General features: G+C 49.6%; 1 protein-coding gene across 8 annotated transcripts in view; it reads left to right on the plus strand.

Annotated features, from left to right (window-relative positions):
• The window catches only part of ZFAND6 (zinc finger AN1-type containing 6), a 74,199-nt gene extending 62,292 nt beyond the window's left edge, over nt 1–11,907 (plus strand). For 7 of the 8 annotated variants that reach the window (XM_078449115.2, XM_078449113.2, XM_078449114.2 and 4 more), the window contains 3 exons: nt 768–876; nt 1,606–1,706; nt 2,232–8,944. In XM_078449115.2, the coding sequence (XP_078305241.2) occupies nt 768–876; nt 1,606–1,706; nt 2,232–2,497 (476 nt within the window). In that variant the 3' untranslated portion in view covers nt 2,498–8,944. Of the gene's footprint in view, nt 1–767; nt 877–1,605; nt 1,707–2,231; nt 8,958–10,986 lie in introns of those variants that run through there. The other variant, XM_060617491.3, reaches the window with a different exon arrangement.
• The last annotated feature ends 8,406 nt before the right edge of the window (nt 11,908–20,313 follow it).

The following is a 20,313-nucleotide window of genomic DNA, read 5'->3' on the forward strand; positions in this document are numbered from 1 at the left end:
CCTCACGATGCATGAGATCACGACCCGAGCCGACCGAGATGGAGTCGGACGGTCAACCCACTGAGCCATCCTGGTGCCCCAGAAATTGTTTTTAACATGAAATTGTCATCTACATTTCTGCTTTATGAAGAACCGTGGGAGGGGCACCTGGGTGGCTCAGTCGGTTAGGCGGCCGACTTCGGCTCAGGTCATGATCTCGCGGTTCGTGAGTTCGAGCCCCGCGTCGGGCTCTGTGCTGATGGCTCGGAGCCTGGAGCCTGTTTCAGATTTTGTGTCTCCCTGTCTCTCTGCCCCTCCCCCACTTGTGCTTTTTCTCTCTCTCTCCCGAAAATAAGTAAACATTAAAATAAAAAAAAAAAAAGAACGGGGGGAAAATGTAGCCTCATGTGCTGAGCACAGATTTTAGTTCTGGACTTCTATCCACTTTAACTGCTGCAGCTTTGATTCTAAATCCCTCCACGTATACAGCAGTGCTTGGAAGAGTTTGTGGATTAAAGGATCCAAGTGACACGGAGTCCTGAGAAACGGGAGTGTAGTTTATTAATATATACAGTTTGTATATGGTTTTTTTCTTGGTTGAAATTAACTTTTTTCCAATTGGTATATTACTGAAACATTTTTAACGGAAAGCAACGAACCAGCATACTCTATACTCAGTAAAACAAGATTTCTAGCTGTTTTGCGGAAGATGGGTGGTGGTTTCTCAGGGAAGGTGTGGGGACGCCCAGAGTGCAGGGTCACTGACACCAAGCGCGGTTCTGTTGCAGCGGCTTCTGTCGGCACCCTGTCCGAGTCTTTCCCGGTCCAGTGCGCGGACGGCAGCGTCCCTGACGCGCAGTCACCCCTAGACTCCACATCTGCATCCGTGCAGCCCAGGTAAGACTCTGTGTCTGCACGGTGCTGGGAAAGCTGCCGAGGAGCAAAGCGTATCCTCTCTACGTGCTCGGGTCTCCGTGGGAGGACTGGGTCAGGACTTCGGGGTTAGCTGGCCTGAGAACAGCAGTTAGAAAGTCACGTTTACCTTGGGAAGCAGTGGGGAAGGTGTCTTCTCAGTTTGCATTTCTTTTTCAGACGGCTTTTCCTTCGCTTCTGCTCATCCCATGTCCCGCCCCCGACATCCTTGTGAATTCAGGCGCCCAGTCCTGCCCCCCGCGGCCCCACTGTGCGCAGGGCGGCTTTCCCTTCTCGCTCTGGGAGCACAGACCTACTGGCGTCGTCCTCACTCTGCTGATAGGAAGCGGGGACCGGGTTTCCACCCTCTAGTTCTTTCTCCGCTTCATGATCGGAGACGCCCGGTGCCCTTCCCACTGCGGCATCAGGGCCCCCGGAGCCGGTCATGACCACCGCGCTGGTTTCCGTGGGGTGCCTTTGTGCGCGGAGGGCGCTTGCCGCTGCTCTGAGTTCTGAAGCCGTGAACTCCAGGCCAGACCGGTCTCCAGTTTCATGGTCTCTGTGCTAAATGCACAAGTTATAAAGAAGGATCTCTGTGTGTGTTCTTGCTGTGACGACTGCTTAGATATGTTGGACGCATACTTACTACATCATTTTAGGTACTGTTCATGCCTGGAAATCACTTTTAAAATCTCAATATTTTTGCTTTTCTAGCGCTGTATCAAATCAGTCGCTTTTATCCGAATCTGTAGCATCTTCCCAAGTGGACAGTACGTCTGTGGACAAAGCAATCCCTGACACGGAAGACCTGCAAGGTTTGCACGTGGGCTCGCGCGGGTTCGGTCCTTTACCCGACAGCTGGCTGTTACAGGCCGGGCCTGTCCGAGGTGCCGCTATCTTTTAAATTGCCAGCCTCAAATATATAGTTTGCTGTTTGTTTTCTTTATGAGCAGAACGTTTTAGGTCTTCAGGTATTTAATTGACTGAACTGTTGGGAGCCATTTCCCACTTCTGTGTAATTACGTCATCAGTATAAAGTCGAAAGCCGTAAATGTGTTCAGTTGAGAGTTGTGAGTGAGTGAGTAGTGGGATTGTATTCTCCTGTCCTCTCTTACTCTTATTCTTACCAGTTTAACCCAAATACTAGTTCCCCTCCGAGTACCCGGGGATCTCTTGTTTCTGACCTGGGCCGTCGAGCAGACCATTGAATTTGACCGGCAGTAGGCCCTGTCCCGTCGGCGACCCACTGCGGCGTCTTGCTCAGTGCCTCGTGTCCTTGCCCGCGCTCCGCACGCCCCCCTTGTGTGGGCCACGGTGATCTGGGAGGGCTTTCTCTGTAGGCAGCGGTCGCAGGGGAGACGCTCAGGAGGCTGGGAGCAGACTGCGCTGGATGGGTTCTGTTCCACCAGCACGGGGACGATGGCTTTACAGAAGGAGGACGCTCGGGAAAGGTGAGCCCAGGGTGACCATTGTGCCCCTCTGCCTCCGGCACGGCTCAGAGAGACAGGCTGCCCTGACAGCGACCCCCTCCACGGGACATGGTGCTCACGTGACAGCGAGAGAAACTTCTGGCGGCGTTAGTTTAAGCTCTCTAGTTCAGATGTAGTTGAGCTGGCTAATTTCTCTCGCTCTGAGTTTATGCCCAATAAATGTTGGCATAATTTTGCCCATCGTGGATTTCGCTATAGCAAGGATATGTACTATTTGGCCAACAGAAGCATTATAAGTATAAATAACTTTTATTTCTTGGTTAAATAGAAAAACTTAAGGAAGGGCACAGATGAGGGATGGTTTCAAAGCAGAGAGGGAAGAATCCCTGAGATTTAGTTACGCATGAGACGCGGGGAATAGGAGCAGGGCGGTAAAGCTTTCGGTTCCGCGACGGTGGCGGTGGCGGTGGCGGGCTGCTTCAGACCGGCGCCGGGAGAGGTGGCACGGCCAGACCAGGTGTGCGCGGGGCGTGATCCCGTTTCAGAACCGAAGAGCTCGGCTGGAGGTTGTAGGTCGAGCGTTGGTCTTTAAATGTGTGATCGGTGTCACGTCTGAGACTTGGAAGTCCTTGGCACGCTTTGAAAAGTGAGAGGCTGAGATTAGGGGAGCAAGTCGGTTAACGACTCAGCAGAGGGAGAAGTCATCTGGGCCCTGGGTTGTTGCAGCCCCCAGGTGCCGACCGCTAGAGAGTTTGGAGAAGCAAGGGTTGCTGAGAGCGCAGGAAGGAAAAATGAACACAGGCTGCTGACCTCGCTTATGTTCTGTCTCGCGGTGGCACGTATTGTAGACTGTGAGCGAAATGGGTGCTGCGGGCAGACGTGGCAGCAGTTGGTGTCCACGGCCACCGAGGATGAAGACAGGGTGGTGAACGTACACCATGCGTGTGTGGAGGACGGCGTGGCTTTCTGCACTGAGTGGCCCTGGCAACAGGAGTACCAAAGGTGGCCTTGAAGCCACATTAGGAGAAATCGTAAGGCGTGTTGAAAATCTGTAGACTCCTTTTTTCACGTACGATTTCAGTGACCTTGGAGGTTAAGCCAGTAGCAGCTTCTAAGTACCTTTTAAAAACTCAGCATTTGTTACCTTAGCGTTGCAGGATCTCCGAGGAACCAGGTGTAAGTTTTCATTTGAGTTTAAGAGGATTCGTTTTCAGTATTTTAAAAACGTCTTGCCCACCCCGTTGAATTAAGACTGTCTTCTTTTATGAGAAACGTGTACCCGAGTGCAGGTGTCCCCCACTGTCCAAAAGTAGAGCGTTTCTGTCAAGCCTTTTGTAAACCAAAACGGGATAAAGAAGCAATTGCCATTTCATAAACACGGAAATTCTCTTTGGGTATCTACTGGTTAGCAAAAACAGGTCCTAACGTAGGTTTTTCGTAAAAGTGAAGGGGCATGAAGCAGACTCGCAGAGAGCGGGGCCAGGCGTGCGTGAGCACGCGTGCGTGCATGTGTACACGCACACTCCTAACACCGAGGTACTTGTGTTTTCCCTGGTGGTAGGAGTAAATGCAGAGAACGCTTTTCTCCGTCTATTTAGTGGATGGACGAAAACTCGCAGAGAAGAAGTCTTGGACTCCAGCCCTACGGTGTCTGAGCTGGACTCCGGGCCAGAGTTGTGCCCACGGCCGTGGTGCTTCCTAGATTAGGAGGTGGACGTGGCTTCCTGTCACCAGGGGCAGCCCTCCGTTGCCAGGGCAGGCTCCTCTGCTTTGGTGACCTGCCAAGTGTCTACTCCCTCTGTGTCCCTCAGGGAAATTTATCTAGATGGGAAGAAAATCCCAGATGGAAGAGGGTACGTGAGTAGCAGCTGTGTACCCAAGCCAGGCTTTCCTGATGTTTTTTTGTTTATTTTTGAGAGAGAGAGAGACCGAGTGCGAGTCGGGGAGGGGCAGAGAGAGAGGGAGACACAGAATCTGAAGCAGGCTCTGAGCCGTCAGCACAGAGCCCGATGCGGGGCTCGAACCCACGTACCGTGAGATCATGACCTGAGCCGAAGTCAGACGCTCGACCGACTGAGCCCCCCAGGCGCCCCTCCTAACATTCTTCATTGGAGTTTTCAGATTAGGGTTCTTGAGACAGCTTTGTTCTCTGTAGGTATTCTGCTGATAATTACGATTTGTTGCCACCAGGTGGGCAGTACGCTTTCATTTTGTCCCCGTGGCTCTGAAGAATTTTTCTCGCGTTTAAATGAGTATTTAGCGTATTACAGCACATTTCTCATTTCATTATTCTTTTTACTTTAACGATTGGCGATACCACACTCGCGTGGTCTCTAACTTAGGAATGTCGGATTTTCAGTTCCCAAAAGGTAGTTTCAAAAATTCTTTTAAGCGTTTTGGTGCACTTTCCCTGGAAAGTAGGAAACCATCCTACTTGATTGTCTGACGGCACAGCATTGCCTCCCCCCCTTCAGTTCACCTGAGTCTCTCAGATGCTGGATCTTCCCCAAAAGAAGCGGCATTGGGGTCCGAGGTTCTACTACAGCGTGTGGACCCGACACCCCACTTCTCTGAGCCATATTTGTGTCGTAAAGGAGAGGTGCCCCAAGCCCACAGGATAACGGGCTAACCGCACAGTCTTACTCTGTGTGACGCCGCTTAAAACTCAAAGATCTCTTCTGACTGGAGAGGGTGGGCGAGAATAGCCGAACGGTCCTGGAAAAAGTAGAGGAGGGTTCAAAGCGTACCACCTGCTGCAGCCCCAAGACCGCGGGACAGGCGAGAGGACACTACCGTCGGGCCCTGGAGTGACACCGGGCGTCCGGAGATACACCCCGCGGTTCGCGGGCAGCTCATTTTCCGCAGGGAGCCGAGACCATCCAGTAGGCGAAGCCTGGGCTTCAGCAGGTGGTGCTGGGACACTGGAAAGAATGAGACCTCTCCTTCCCCTTTTACAGACATTTGCCCCAAAACACATCAAAGACCCAAATGGTAGGAGCTGAAACTGGAAAACAGGCATAACTCCTCATGGCCTCGGGTGAGGCAGTGCCTCCTTGGACGGGACGCCTAGAGCACAAGGGACCGGAGGAAAACGGGCGCATTGACCTACAGCAGAGTCAGGACCCGGGTGCTTCACGGAGCGCCGTCGGGAGCGCGAAAAGGCAATCCAGAAAATGGTTAAGAATATTTGTGAATCCTGTATCTGATAGGAATGTGTAAAGAGGTGCCATCATTCAACAATAGAAAGACCAGTCTTTTAAAGGGCAAAGGAGAGGATTTGAATAGACGTTTCTCCAGAGAAGATACACAGATGGTCCACGTGTTGAGGATATGGAGGAATTAGAACCGTAATACATGTTTCTCTTGAATGTGATCATCCATGTGGGTAGTTGAACGATAATTTTACCTGCCCTGTGCTTTTTAAAATGTTTTTTAAGTTTATTTATGTTGAGAGTGAGAAAATGAGTGTGAATGAGGGGGAGGAGCAGAGACAGGGAGAGAGGGCGAGAGAGGGAACCCCGAGCAGGCTCCGTGCTGTCAGCACAGAGCCTGATGCCGGGCTCACTCCCACAAACCGTGAGGTCTTGACTCGAGCCGAAATCAGGAGTGGGACGCGTAACCCACTGAGCCCCCCGGGCGCCCCTGCCCTGTGGTTTTGAAGCATCTTGAAGTCACTGGCCAATCGACTTTGTCTAGTTGAGATTCCCGTTAAAAATGAAGTTGATTCCACAGCCTTAATGCCATCGCACAGGCGGCCCGAGTAGACCTTCGGTCGTGCAGATACGACGCAGGCAGCTGCCGGTCGCTAACCCTTAATGAGCAGGTGCCCTCTTGTCTTCGGTGCTCATTTCAGATTGCGAAAAACTGCCCAGTTCCGAGCAGACTTCCTATTTTGGCTTCAGGTTCAATATGAGTACGGCCCTTTTAACAGACTGGATTGTTTCCTTTTACGTAATCATGAGTTTGATCGGGCATGCTTTGGTCGTAAGTCTCATAGAAAGTAAGGAAACAGAATCTCTGGGAATCGTAGACTTACGCCAAACACTGTATCCTCTTGCCCACGAATTTATTTGTGAAATGTTTCAACTCTAGCTGCCGACCACTAGTTTGAGGTAAGCTAAGGTCACCTTGGTCCCCTGGGGATCTAGTGGACAGTGATCAGCGTCAGATGCTCGCCCCAGCTCCTGAGCTCTTAGATTCCTTGTGGACTCTTAGCTCTACAGGCTGTGCGTTTGCTGTAGATGGACCTTCAGGGTCCCTACCGTGAAACGTCTTCTTGAGACGCTTCCGTGCAACAGCATTCGTGTGTGTGGCAGGCGAGTGCATTTTCACGTCTCTGTTTCCACATACCAGAGTTTGTGCCTCGGTAATTAAAACGGTCTTGTTAAAAAATGTTTTCTTGTGGTAGTGCTGTTACTGCCACTTAAGCATTGTTTATATGTTTATTTGAATATCACGGTTTCTTGGGAGAACAGGTTAGATATTACGGCTTACAGATTTCAAAGACAATAGATACATTCTTTTTGGACTGCAAGTTAAACTATTTTTGAGCCCTTTACACATAGAGGGACGTTATCTGGTACTGTTCCGGGGGCTGGGGATACAACAAGTAAACGACACTCCGCCCCTGCCCCCCTGGAGCTCGAGTCCTGAGGCTGTTTGTTGATTGATAATAAAAGGTTTTATGTGTCCATAACGTGTTTCAAAATAAAACGTTCGTGTTAGTAGAACTGTCTCCCATCTGGCTTCAGAATTTCTAGGTGGTGTGATCACAGAGTTGTTCATTTGTGCGTGTTCACTTGTTGGTCTGTGCTGTTTGGTCTTCGTCGTGTTTTGTTAAAATAGGAGGTCATACGGTTAACATAGGTTAGAATCCATGACCTCACGTGACCGAGTGCCCGCTCCGCGTAGCTCACTGGACGGGAGCTGGAGGTGCGGACGGGAAATACGATACCGTCCCTCCTTGGTGGGCTGACCCCGTAATTGGGGAAACCGGGGCACGTCATTACAGAGGGCCAGTAGTTCAGGAATGCGGTTCGGGTCTCTGTGCGGCGCCAGCTTGCGGTCGGGGCTCGAGGATCGGCACCGGGAGCAGGAGCGGGAAGGACGAGCCCCCGCCCTGGAGGAGCTCACCGGACAAGCTCCCACCCTGGAGGAGCGCACCGCTAAGCCAGGTTCAGGCAGACAGGCGGTTCCCACCGTGTGGGCAGCACCACTGGGGCGCACGGTAAGCTTCCTAATCCAGGTCGGTGCGTGGGGGTGGGGAAGAGTTGATGGTAGACGCTTAAAAATGAGAGTCAGCCCCGTGAAGAGTGGGACCCGAGGGCCGTGGGCAAGCATTCCACACGGAAAGGAGGCCGACGAGACCAGAGGCCAGAGACTGTGTGTGTTCAGAGAGACAGGCGCTTCGGGGCGGCTGTAGCAGGGGGAGGGTGCCGCCGGGCCTCCAGGCTTTGTCCTGGGGGTGAGTCACATCGCGGGGCGTGGGTTCCGTGCCGTGTCGAGTGTGGCCCGGAGAGGCACGCACGTGGCGGGCCCAGGATTTGGTGGGACTGGTCAGGGAGCCAGGGGTGATGAGTGAGCCTCGTGGAGAGGTGGGACGGCTTCTGTGGAGGAGGGGATCCACCCGAGCTGCTCCTGAGAAAGAAGAGCAGGTGGACCCAGGTGTGAGGAGGTCGAGGAAAGGGCCCTTGGGTCCCGGCCGTGGGTGGTGTGAACACAGGTGCCTGGCCCCACGGCGACCGTGGAGGGTCACTGTTTCGGAGCGGGATGGCGCGTGTGCTGGGTCACGTGACCGCCCCTGCCTGGTGACCGCGTCCCGGAGGGCTCAGTGAGGTAGGGTTTAGGTGCGGGAATTGGAATCTTGGTGCAGCCGGCCTTCGCTTCACTGCCTAAAGGCGTCATTTTGTTATCCCGTTTGTAACATTCTATCTACTACATCGACCTTGCCAGCATTTTAAAGGTTTTATGTGAAACATTCTGAGACTTTTAAACATGGTGCTCTACCCGGTCTTGCTTTCAGCCTTTTTTTGCCCTGGTTCTGAGAAATCTACATAGTTCGGACCCCAGCAATATTCAGAAGTTGGCCTGTGGCCATCTCCTGACACACTCCCGTAGAAAATACCCCAGGAGTATTTGCGTGCGTGCGTACGTGCGTGCGTGCGTGTGTGTGTGTGTATGTGTGTGTATGAGTGCTTGCACCTTTTATTTCAAATACATAATTTAAAAAACCTAGGGAATGCCGTGCTAGATCTTGAGTCAGTGTTAACATATCGATACATGTTCTTCCAGATTTCCTGCGTGTGCACATCCACACGTACGTCACATGCACACATACATTTGAGGAATAGGGGGTCATGTTATGTAATCGGCTTTGTAACTCCGTGTAAGCCTCTTTCCGGGCTAACGGAGTCCTCAGTGGCCCTCACAGGAACAGACTGGTGGGGTGGGAGGGGGACGGCCACCAACCAGTGTCAGAATCTTACCGAATAATTAAACTGTACCTCCTTCCTGTTTTGTCAGCTTCAGTATCAGATACGGCACAGCAGCCATCTGAAGAGCAAAGCAAGTCTCTTGAAAAGCCAAAACAGAAAAAGAACCGCTGTTTCATGTGCAGGAAGAAAGTAGGACTTACTGGTAAGGGCCGAAGTGCAGTGGCGTCAGCCTCAGAGTGTTCTTTAAAATACCGCGTGCCTTACTGTTCCAGGCCCCAGGAGGTTCACGTGTGTTCCCATGAGAGCTAATCCTGGATTCATTCCCGCTTCTGGGTTTTCTTAAAGTAGCTTTAATTGTATACCTGAGAGTGACATGAATAGATGCTCTTTTACTGGTCCATCCCAGCAGAGTCTTCGAATGTCAGACGGGTCGGGCCCGGGCGCCAGGTGCTCCGAGGGCCAGAGAGTGCACACAGGAGGGGACCCAAGCTCGGCCGGCCCCGCTGTGAGACGCACTGTTACTCGGGGAGGGAGAAAACGTAGAGAGATGCCACTTGGGTGTGGAGCAGAGGAAGCACAGTCAGCAGACTGTGGGGAGTCGGACAGGTGCCGCGGTTCATCCGAATGGAAGAGGGGGGTGTAGGAGCCCGTCACGGAAAGTACCACGACGGCAGCACGTTTGAGGCAGGCCCTGAAGGAGGGCTGGGACCCAGAGCTGATGGAGTAGGGGCGTTTCAGACAGAAAGAACAGCTCGACCAGAAGGTCGGAGGAAGGAAAGAACGGGGCCTCGTCAGGGGCCGCGGATGGGGAGTGTGGCCGCGGCATGGAGCGCGTGATCGGGGGCGTCGGATACGCGGTGAGACAGAAACACGGACAGGCTCACGATGTGCACTGTGCTTCCTGGCGGACGGCGGTCACAGCTTCTAAACAACGACCATTTCTCGCTGTGTGCGTGCCGGGCGCCGTGCTCTGTGCTCCGTAGCATAAGAACTTGACGTACAGAGCTGACAAGACCGGATAAAATCGGATGCTTTTTAGGAAGGGTTCTCCCGCCAAGGAGTAGGTTGGAGACCAAGTGGAAAGGGGATTATAATCTGATGTCAGAGACACTTAAGACTGGCCCGTACTTGGGCAGATGTGTTTATTTAGAGAATACAAGCACGGACAAATAGGACATTTCGAAATAGACGTATTTAGTGTCAAATACAGTCTTTCTGAGTCTCAGAAACACTCGGGCTTCGTGATGGGAAGGTGGAGACTCAGTAATTTTCATCTTGTCCGGTCTTTCGGTCTGGCGTTAGAGTTGGCTTCATTTTCCATTCATTGTCACGAGGGGACAGAATGTGTTTCTGAAACAGACAGACGAAAAGGTGGTAGAGGAAACTTCCATCAAATGTCAGTGTTCAAAATGTCGATTCCTGTGCTCCGTTTCCAGCAGCTCCGTCACATCAAAGCACTCCGTTATGAGAAGCAGGACCGGTTTTCTATAAAGGCCCTCCCCCCCACACTCGAGATCTCTCTTTCGGCTTCAGCCCTGTGGGCATTTCCCTAAAATTAAATCGCATTATTGCACGTTTACCGTGTGTTAAGTGCTCACCACGTCCCCCATTCGGTCCCTACAGTAACTTATTCCAAAGTTACAGATGCAGAAACTGAGGCTCGGAGAAGCTCGGTAACTGGCCCGCGTTAGTCAGCGAGCGGATTCACGCTGAGGCGGCCCTGACGCACCCCTGCTCCTGCTCGCACCCCTGCTCCTAGTCGCGCTGAGCCGCGGGAGCCCTGCCCCCACAGGGGTCTGCCGCCGGAAGCCAGCGTGGATCCAGGCCTCCCAGAAGTTTCCTTACACCTTCTTCACTAAATTTTAAGCTTGCCTCTGACGGTGTGCTTTCCTGCACACTTAGAATTTGGATTTGAGAACCGTTTTACATTCGGTGCAGCGATCCCGACTTTGGTAGGAAGTAATTGTGGCCACGTCCCAGGTGGAGACCCGAGCGCAGGGCAGCGGTTGTGATTTGCCGTGCTACGCACCTGCATTTGTAGGGTAGGAACGAGGAAGGAAGCGATCAGCTGGTGCAGTCTGAACCGAAACCGTTACTAGGTCCTGCACCTGCCCAGCGTGATTGTTTAGACGCCGCGCTGCGTAGCCGATGCTGTTAGTGTTGACGGTGCTAAGGCACCGCGCCGTCAGTCCCTCCCTCCCGCTCACGCATGTGTACTGATCCGTTTGCAGGGTTTGAATGCCGGTGTGGACATGTGTACTGTGGTGTACATCGTTACTCAGACGTGCACAATTGCTCGTACAATTACAAAGCTGATGCCGCGGAGAAAATCAGAAAAGAAAACCCGGTAGTTGTCGGCGAAAAGATCCAGAAGATTTGAACTCCTGCTGGAATACAAACTCCTTTGACCATCTGCAAACTAAAAGTTGACTTGAGGTCTTTTTTCCTAGTCCTGGGGAGTATAGAGCAGTGTGCGTGGCACAGACCTTTTAATCATGCATGTCAACCAGAAGAATAGATTTTTGGCTTTGTTTTGAAAATGACTCTGAACATTTATTTCCATTGCAGTTTCTGTGGCTGAAAAGACTTAAGTAAACTTTACAAGTATTATCCTTCTAAGATCATTTTAATTTTAGTTGAGCGCAGAGGGCTTTTATAACAAACGTGGAGACCTTTCGGAGGGCTGTGATTTTTCCAGTATTAAACATGCATGCGTTGAACTTGCAGTTTATTTTTCTCATTGTGTGTGTATATAGAGCTTTTCTCTGCAGCACGATTTCTCTTTTGATAACGCCCGTTAGGGCACAGCTAGTTACCAGTAACTGAATGTATCTTAATCATTATGGCTGCTTCTGTTGTTTCATTAACAAAGGTTATACCTGTGTTAGCATATAGTTTCTTTGCACCCACTATTTATGTCTGAATCATTTGTCACAGGAGAGTGTGTGCCGATGAGATTCTACGTCTGTGTGTTTCTGAATTGTTTGAGCGAGGGAAGGAACGGCTGTGTGCGTTTCATCGCCGACCGCAGGCTTCTTTCGGTAGCGTTCACCGGTCTGGGTGTGTACACGATACGAAGAATGATCTGGAGTAATCGTGCTGTGTTTATGTTTACCCCACCTGTCTGTGATTAAATAAAAAGGAAAACCATACGCTCCCTTGTTCTCCCGTTTCTCTTACTCTTGCTGGCGGCTCACCTTGACCTGTGGTGCTTTCGTTTCTCCTCCGCTGACTCCGCGCAGCTGCCGCCGCTGCCCTCGTCACGTCCGCTTGCGACCGATCTTGCCACGGTGAGTGGCGATCTCCCGTCGCTTTGCGTGGAGGACCTCAGCGTTTCTTTAACGCCAAGGACTGCTTTCAGTCGCTCAGAGATCACATTCTCCAGCTCTGCTCCTCAGCCCATCACGCCGAGTTAGCGTCTGGTCAGGAAGGAGCTCCTTTTTCTGGTCGAATTCGAAGCGGAAAGGGCCTAAATCAAACACGGCAGCTACAGGATTGTGGACGAGAGAGACCGTCTGTCCCATGGGTTTCACACTTTATCTGCCAGCCAGCCGTTTTTACCCATGAAATACTACATAAAACAGATGAAAAGCACTATTTTACAATACAGATTTCTAGGTTTAAGTTTGTCTACCACTTCTTGGATGTAATGATGGCTTAGCGTTAAAATCTGTAAATGTGACGTATTTAAATGTAATCTGTCAATTTGCTACATGAACAGATTCAAGAGAGAAAACCGTTCTGACTAGCTCAGCAGATTCAGGTTAAGCACCTAAAAGAATTCAACACCCACTCATGATGAAAACTCTTGGTAAGTCAGAACCAGGAAGGAATTTCCTTAAGCTGATGGTTTCTGTGTCAAACCAAACAAAGAAATGAAAAGCGGCCATCTTCCAAAAAGAGGAAGCTCATTCCCTTTTAAAGTCAGGAACACAGGGCTGCCTGCGGGGAGTTGGAGATCTGTGTTCAGTAGAGTCAAAACAGAGTCAGTCATAGGAAGCAGGAAGGAGGAGACGCTCGGTATTTGCATGTTAATCTGTTTGTTCTTACAGAAAGTCTAAAGGAATCTAGAGAAAGTACTAGAAATAGAGGGTGTAGTTAGGTAGCGAGGTGTGGCATTACCTCTCAGAAGCCAGGTGCATTTCTTTATGGCAATAACTAGAAAGCCAGAAGATACCTTTTATGGCAGTATCATCACCCAAGTACCTAGGATGTTAGCAATACATACTGAAGGCCTCTTTAAGAAAACCCTAGGGGCACCTCAGTGGCTCAGCCAGTTAAATCTCCGACTCTTGATTTCGGCTCAGGTCATGACTTCACGGTCCATGAGTTCGAGCCCCCTCGTGGGGCTCTGCACCAAGAGTCTAGGACCTGCTTGGGATTCTCCCTCCTTTCTCTCTCCCTCTCTCTCTCCTCTCCTCTCCTCTCCTCTCTCTCTCTCAAACTTCAGAACTTTTTTCCTTTTTTTTTTAAAGCATTATTAAGAGACAATAACTAAGACCTCAGTAAATAGGAAGACACACGTTAATAGCTAGGAAGACAATAGAAAGTTGTCATGTGTCCCCAAATGGACCTATAGATTCAAATATATTCCAATCAAAATCACACCAAGTTTTCTCATGGAACTTGTTAAAGTAATTTCAAAATAAAAGGTGAAAGATCGCCAAGGGCTACAGCGTTTCAGAAAAGAAAAGGCAGGGCGGGGGACACTTGTCCTGTCGGATGTTAAGACCTGTTCACATGAAGCTATGTTAACGAAGAGAGCTCGGTGTGAGCCAAGGGCTGTACACGTTTCCTAGTGGAGCAGCCCAGAATGCCCAGAGAAGGGCACAAGTGGACTGGACTTCCGCGTAAGAGGTGGCACGTCACATTGGGGAAAGAATGATAATTGGAGCTGAAATGACTGGGTATGTATCTGTGGGAAAGGGTGAAAGTTGATTTCCTACCCCATGCCATAGGAAGTTAATGTCTTAAATGTAACACAAAATTTTAAGACCTGGGGGAAAAAAGTAAAGATAACTGCTGCTTTGCCCTTGAGACATGAAGCATGAGCTGAAAGTTCTACTGACAAATCTGGCATTAAAATGAGGTGTTTTACACCCAGGAATACATTTAACCAAGGAGGAGAAAGACCTGCACACAGAAGACCTGGGTGAAAAAAATGGAAGCTGGTAACGAACAGAAAGATCCTCTGTGCTCACGGATTTGAAGAAATAATGTTGTCAGAATGCCCATAATACCCGAAGCAGTCTACAGACTCCATGCCGTCCCTTTCAACACACCAATAGCATTTTTCACAGAATCAGAATAAATGATTGTAAAATCAGGAACCACGAGAGGCCAAGAAACCAAATCAGTCTTGAGAAGAACAAAGGTGGAGGTACCACGTTCCTGGATGTTAAACTATACTACGGCTACGAGAAAACCAGGGCGACAAAAGCAGAAAGAAACAACTGGGGCTCCATCAAACTAAAAAGCTTTCACATGGTGAAAGAAACCATGGACAGAATGAAAAGGCAACCTATTGAATGGGAGAAGAGATTTGCAAATGACATATACGGTAAGGGGTCAATATCCAAAACACGTAAAGAAGTGCAGCTGAACACCCCCCAAAAATACTTGATTTAAAAAAAAAAAAAAAACAGGCAGAAGACCTGAGTAGAAACTTCTCCAAAGAAGACATCCAGACGGCCAACACACACATGAAAAGATGCTCAACGTCACTCGTCATCAGAGAAATGCCAGTCAAAACCACAACGAGGTACCACCTCAACAGCTGTCAGAGTGGCCAACATTAACAACTCGGGAGACACAGGTGTTGGCGATGCGGAGAAAGGGGAACCCTCGTGCACGGTTGGTGGGAATGCACACTGGTGCGGCCGCTGTGGAGAACAGTGTGGAGGTCCCTCGACGAAAAGTAAATATACCATACGATCCAGCAGTTCTACTTTGGAGTGTTTACTTCAGGAAGACAAGCTAATTCAGCAAGATAAACGCAGCTTCGTTGTTTATTGCAGTATTATTTGTGAGAGCCAAGACACGGAAGCACCGTAAGGTCCCGTCGACCTATGAACGGATTAAGATGTATATATATACAATGGGATGGTAGTCGGTCGTAAGAAATGAGCTCTTGCCATTTGCACAACATGGATGGACTTAGAGGTTATTTTGCGAAGTGAAATAAAGAAACACTGGGCACCTGGGTGGCTCAGTTAGTTAAGCGTCCGACTTCGGCTCAGGTCATGATTTCGTGCCCCATGTCATGCTCTGGGCTGACAGCTCGGAGCCCGGAGCCTGCTTCGGATTCTGTGTCTCCCTCTCTCTCTGCCCCTCCCCTGCTCACACTCTAGCTCTCTCAAATGAATGAACATTAAAATAAAATTAAAAAAAAAAGATAAATATTGTATGATTTCACTCACGTGGAATAAAAAATGAACAAACAAACAGACTTCAGTACAGAGAACAGACTGGTGGCTGCCAGGGGGGTCTGGGGGGTGGTCTGGCAGGTGAATACGTGAAAAGCATGAAGACGTACAAAATTCAGGTTATAAGTCACAGGGATGGAAAGTACAGCACCGGGAACGTAGTCAGTATTGTAACACCTGTATGGTGACACGTTGTAACTACACGGACCCTGATGAGCTTTTTAAATGTATGTGAGTGTCCAATCACAATGGCAAACACACCGGAAACTCACAGAATATCCTGTCAACTATATTTCCACTTTAAAAAGAAAGGAAGATGAAGTCTTTTATGCACTAATAGATAATTTCTTTAATGTTTATTTTTGAGAGCGAGCACATCTCTCACAAGCTGTGAGATCACGACCTGAGCCAAAGTCGGACGCTTAATCGACTGAGCCACCCAGACACCCCCGCTCTAATAGATGATAAAGTGTCTTCAAAGAAAGTGAAAAGCTGAGTTACAAACCGGGAGAAATTACAGTGCAAATCAACACGAGTGGCATCAGTGAGGTGCCATTTTACATCCGTTCAACTGGCAAAGATTTAACAGTCTGACGGTATCTAGGGTTGGAGGGATCCCACGTTGTTTCTTATAAGCTGCTGGTGTCACTCAGAAGTGGGTCAGTCCTTTAGAAGATGTGTTATCTTTCAGGGTTGGACTTCGCACATCCTGTAATCCAGAAATGTCAGCCCTAAGTGTGTACTGAGGGAAAACTTGCACACGGGTAACAGAAACAGAAGGCATGGTAAGCCTTAGAGATGTAGTGAGCAGAAAGGTCTCAAAATATACAGCATGCTCGCCTATAAAAAGGTGAGGAAAATACACTTCTTTTCGAGTCCTGTAGATGTGACTTACAGGAGGAGAAAGGACAGTGCTGAAGAGAAACGTAAGGATGGAATGCTTACAAGGGAGGAGGCAGGTACCGTGTGGTCAAGCCCCCAACGTTTTTGAGAAGTCCATTCAGGACACTTAACATTGGACGTAACTAAAGGCAGACCATGTGTGAACCAGTGCTGAAGGTCATGAACCAAAGATTGGAACTAACCCAGTTTTCTGTACCCAAGGTCCAAAGTGTTAAAATGTTATCTCTAAAGCTGTTTTGATGAGCACGTTGTGGAATTGAGGGTTACGTACGAAATGACATTGAATCAGCCCCAGCATTCAATTTGCAATTCACTCTTTAAAAACTTTTTTTGATGTTTACTTTTTTAGAGATGGGGGAGGGGCAGAGAGAGAGAGAGAGAGAGAGAGAGAGGGAGAGGCACAGAATCCGAAGCAGCTCCAGGTTCCCAGCCGTCAGCACAGAGCCAGACACGGGGCTGGAACTCATGAACTGCGAGATCATGACCTGAGCCGAAGTCAGACGCTTAACCCACTGAGCCACTGAGGGGCCCCTGTAATTTCGGGCTTTTTGCTTTTTTGTTTGTTTTTTGTTTTTGCCAAACTGTCACCAAAAAGCCGTTCCCACAAAGTCCTCTGGCTTCACCTTCACACCTAAATATTAAAGTCACAAATCACAAACTGTGTTGTTGTTCGGTCTTCATACCTAATTTGGGATTTCTGTACTCAAATCTAGCAAAGTGTCCTTTCCCCCAGTTTTCCCGGAACCCTAACTTTTGTACTGGGGAGTGCAATCTTGAAACTATTCCTGTGGTCTAAGCTCGAGTCTCAGAAGACACGTTCTTCCTGATGTGAAGACGGTTTATACTGAAGTGATAATTGCTGGACGGCCCCTTTTCTCATAGGTTGCCTAGAACATCTAAGTAGATATTCTTGGGGATTTAAAGAGGGACTCCTGTAGTTGTATCTTTTCAAAGACTGGCTGGCTCCCTGGCCTTGTTTTCCGTCTTTCATTAACACACAGAACGAGAGAAATTTGGAGACTCGGCGGAATGGAGGAAAGCCAAGGATGCAGAGAGGAGACGGATAGAATCTAACCAACAAAACCTGGTAAACCATGTAGAGGGCAGCCTCCCAAAAGGCCACTGACATCTATAACATTAAAACGTGGCCCTATGAGACATGAGAGGCCACTACTGCTGTTCCCATGGGCATCGTAAGAGTAAAGGGATACCGTGAACAACTCTGCTTACAGTGATAACTTAGATGAAATAGACCACTTCCTTGAAAGGCATAATTACAAAAACAGGAGAAAGAACTCACCTAACAGGCCTTTATCAAAAGAAATTTAATCAGGGGCGCCTGGGTGGCTCAGTCGGTTAAGCATCTGACTTGGGCTCAGGTCACGATCTCACAGTCCGTGAGTTTGAGCCCCGTGTCGGGCTCTGTGCTGACAGCTCAGAGTCTGGAGCCTGCTTTGGATTCTGTGTCTGCGTCTCTCTGCCTCTCCCCTGCTTGAGCTCTTTCTCAAAAATAAAAACATTTTTTAAAATGTTAAATACTTTTTAAAAATAAATCAAAATTGTCAATTCTTTAAAAAATAACATCCCTGGGACAAATAAGCGATTATAGCAAGGTTGCGGGGTTACGAGGATAATACACAAAAGCCAGTTGACATAATAAATACCAACAACAAAAAATTTGAAATTAATACACCATTTTCCATTAGTGCTTGAAAAAACATGGAATACTTTAGTAAAAGTCTAACAAAATATGTACAAGATGTCTGTGAGGAAGACTACAGAATTAATGAAGAAAAATCAAAGAAGATCTAAACAACTGGAGAACTATTCCATGTTCATTGAAGGACGACTTAGTATTGTCACTTGTTCCCGACTTGATTTATAAATTCAACCCAATCCCGACCCAAATCTCAGCCAGCTGTTTTGTGGATACTGATGAAAGTGATTCAGAAGTTGGATGGAGAGGCAAACAGCCCAGAAGAGCCAGTACGGCAAAACTATAGAACTTATAGAAAACAAAATCTAGATGACTTTGGGTTTGATGATTTTTTTAGATAAAACCTCAAAATCATGCTACACTGAGAAAAAATTGATAGGTTGTACTTCACCAAAGCTAAAAATTGCTCTGCAGAAGACCCCGTTAAGAGAATGAAAAGGCAAGCCACAGATGGGGAAGAAAATATTGGCAGAACACATATCTGATATAGGACTTTTATTCAAAATGTATAAATAACTCTTAAACCTTAACTCTAAGAAACAACCCAATTAAAAGATGGGCAAAATATCTGAAGAGTCGCCTCACCAAAGAAGATCTGCCGACGATAAGTAAGCAAATGAAGAGGCGCTCAATGTCCTAAGTCACTGGGGAAATGCACATTGACAGTGAGATACCACCACGTGCCTACGTACGCAGAGACCAGCCCAAATCAGAACACCACAAATGCTACGGACGGTGTGCAGCAACAGAAACTCTCGTTCGTTTCTGCTGGGGATGCAACACGGCACTGACACGTTGAAAGACAGTTTGACAGGGGCACCTGGCTGGCTGGCTCAGTGAATGGAGCGTGTGACCCTTGATCTCTCGGGGTTGTGGGTTCGAGCCCCACGTTGAGTGTTGCTAAAAATAAAATCTTAACAACAACAACAAAAAAGACAGTTGGACGGTTTCTTAAAAGACAGTTTGGGGGTTTCTAAAGAGAGAACCCTACAAGCCAGCGATTGCACTCCTAGGTTTTTGTCCACATGACTTAAAAAGTGTGTTCACACGAAACCCGTACACGAATGTTTCAGTAGCTTTATTCATAACTGCCCCAAATTGGAAGCAACCCAGATGTCTTTCAGTAGGTGAATGGATCGACACCGTGGGACGACATTCAGCGGTTACAAGAAGTGAGCTACGAAGGCACAAAGACACAGAGGTACCTTCACTGTAAATTGGGAAGTTGGAAGAAGCCGGTCTAAAAAGACGGCAATCGTATGACCTTCTGGAAAAGACAGAATTACAGCGACAGTACACAGAGTGGTGGTTATGGGTGTGGGTGGAGCACGGGAGGGTGAATCGTGGCAGCACTGATTTGTAGGGCGGTAAACCTCCTCCGTCTGGATGATACCGTAACGGTGGATCAATGACACGGATTTGTCCACACTCACAACCGCACAACACAGAGTGTAGAACCATGACGTAAATCACGGGCTTCGGTTGACGATGATGGGTCAATACTGGTTCAGCGGCTATAACAAATGCAGACGGGTTGGTCGCTCGCTGATCACGCTTCAGATGCTCCGGTGGCTCCGATGGGATAGCACACATTCTAGAACACCTCCATCACTGCAGGACATACCGTTAGACATGGATGGTCTGGCCCAGTGATGGCGTCCCGGGCTGCTCTGGGCTCCTCGGTGCACAAGCAGGAGGAGAGCCCCGAGGAGGCCCGCGCCCCTCAAAAGAGAGCCCAGCCACGGTGCACGTGAGGCTTCGGGACCCCCTGGCCTGTCGGGCACAGAGGGATGCGGGAGGGGATCCGAGGCCAGGGAGGCAGGTGGCAGAGTGGCAGGAGAGCTCCTGATCCCGAAACCCGAGGGGAGAGAAAGTGGCCTGACCTTGAGGCTTTGGTCCTGGGGACTCTGAGAAGAGGGGTGGGGGTGTTTGCGAGCAGCCCTGTGGACCGAGGGGAGCCGGGCTCGGGGAGAGCTCCGTGTGCTGCAGCGTCTCAGCAGGTCAGCGGGCAGTGCTGGCCCTCTGCCCACCCTGCCGCCAGTGTCTGTGGGGCTTCCGTCCGGCTTCAGTCCCCAGGGGGCTGCGAGGCACCGTGCCATCACAACAGGGATCCGGTAGAACCTGAGACCCTGCGGCGGCCTGAAGACAGACGGAGACAGAGGAGGGCAGGAAGGAGACTCTTGGGGCGGCACAACCCCCCCCCCCACCCCACCCAGCGCCGGCTGGGCTGGGTCACCTGGCTCTGCGCCCACCCGCCGGGGACCCGAGAGAAGAGGGGGCTGTGATAACGGCTACGCTCTTGGATAGAGCAAGGGCCTCCTCTCCTGAAGGCTCGGGTCCAAAGTTTCTCACCCACCTTGTAGGGAGGACACCTTGCGCTTGGCTCGTGCCTCTACGTTCTGTCCTCAGAGGAGCGTATGTCCTATGCCAACCCGAGTGACATTGTCCCCTCAAAGGAGCTCGCCATCCAAGGCACCTTGGGAACCTGACTCCAGCAATTCAAGGGGCAGTGA

This window comes from Panthera onca, chromosome B3, assembly GCF_046562875.1.
Source record: "Panthera onca isolate mPanOnc1 chromosome B3, mPanOnc1 haplotype 2, whole genome shotgun sequence".
NCBI classification, from domain to species: domain Eukaryota; kingdom Metazoa; phylum Chordata; class Mammalia; order Carnivora; family Felidae; genus Panthera; species Panthera onca.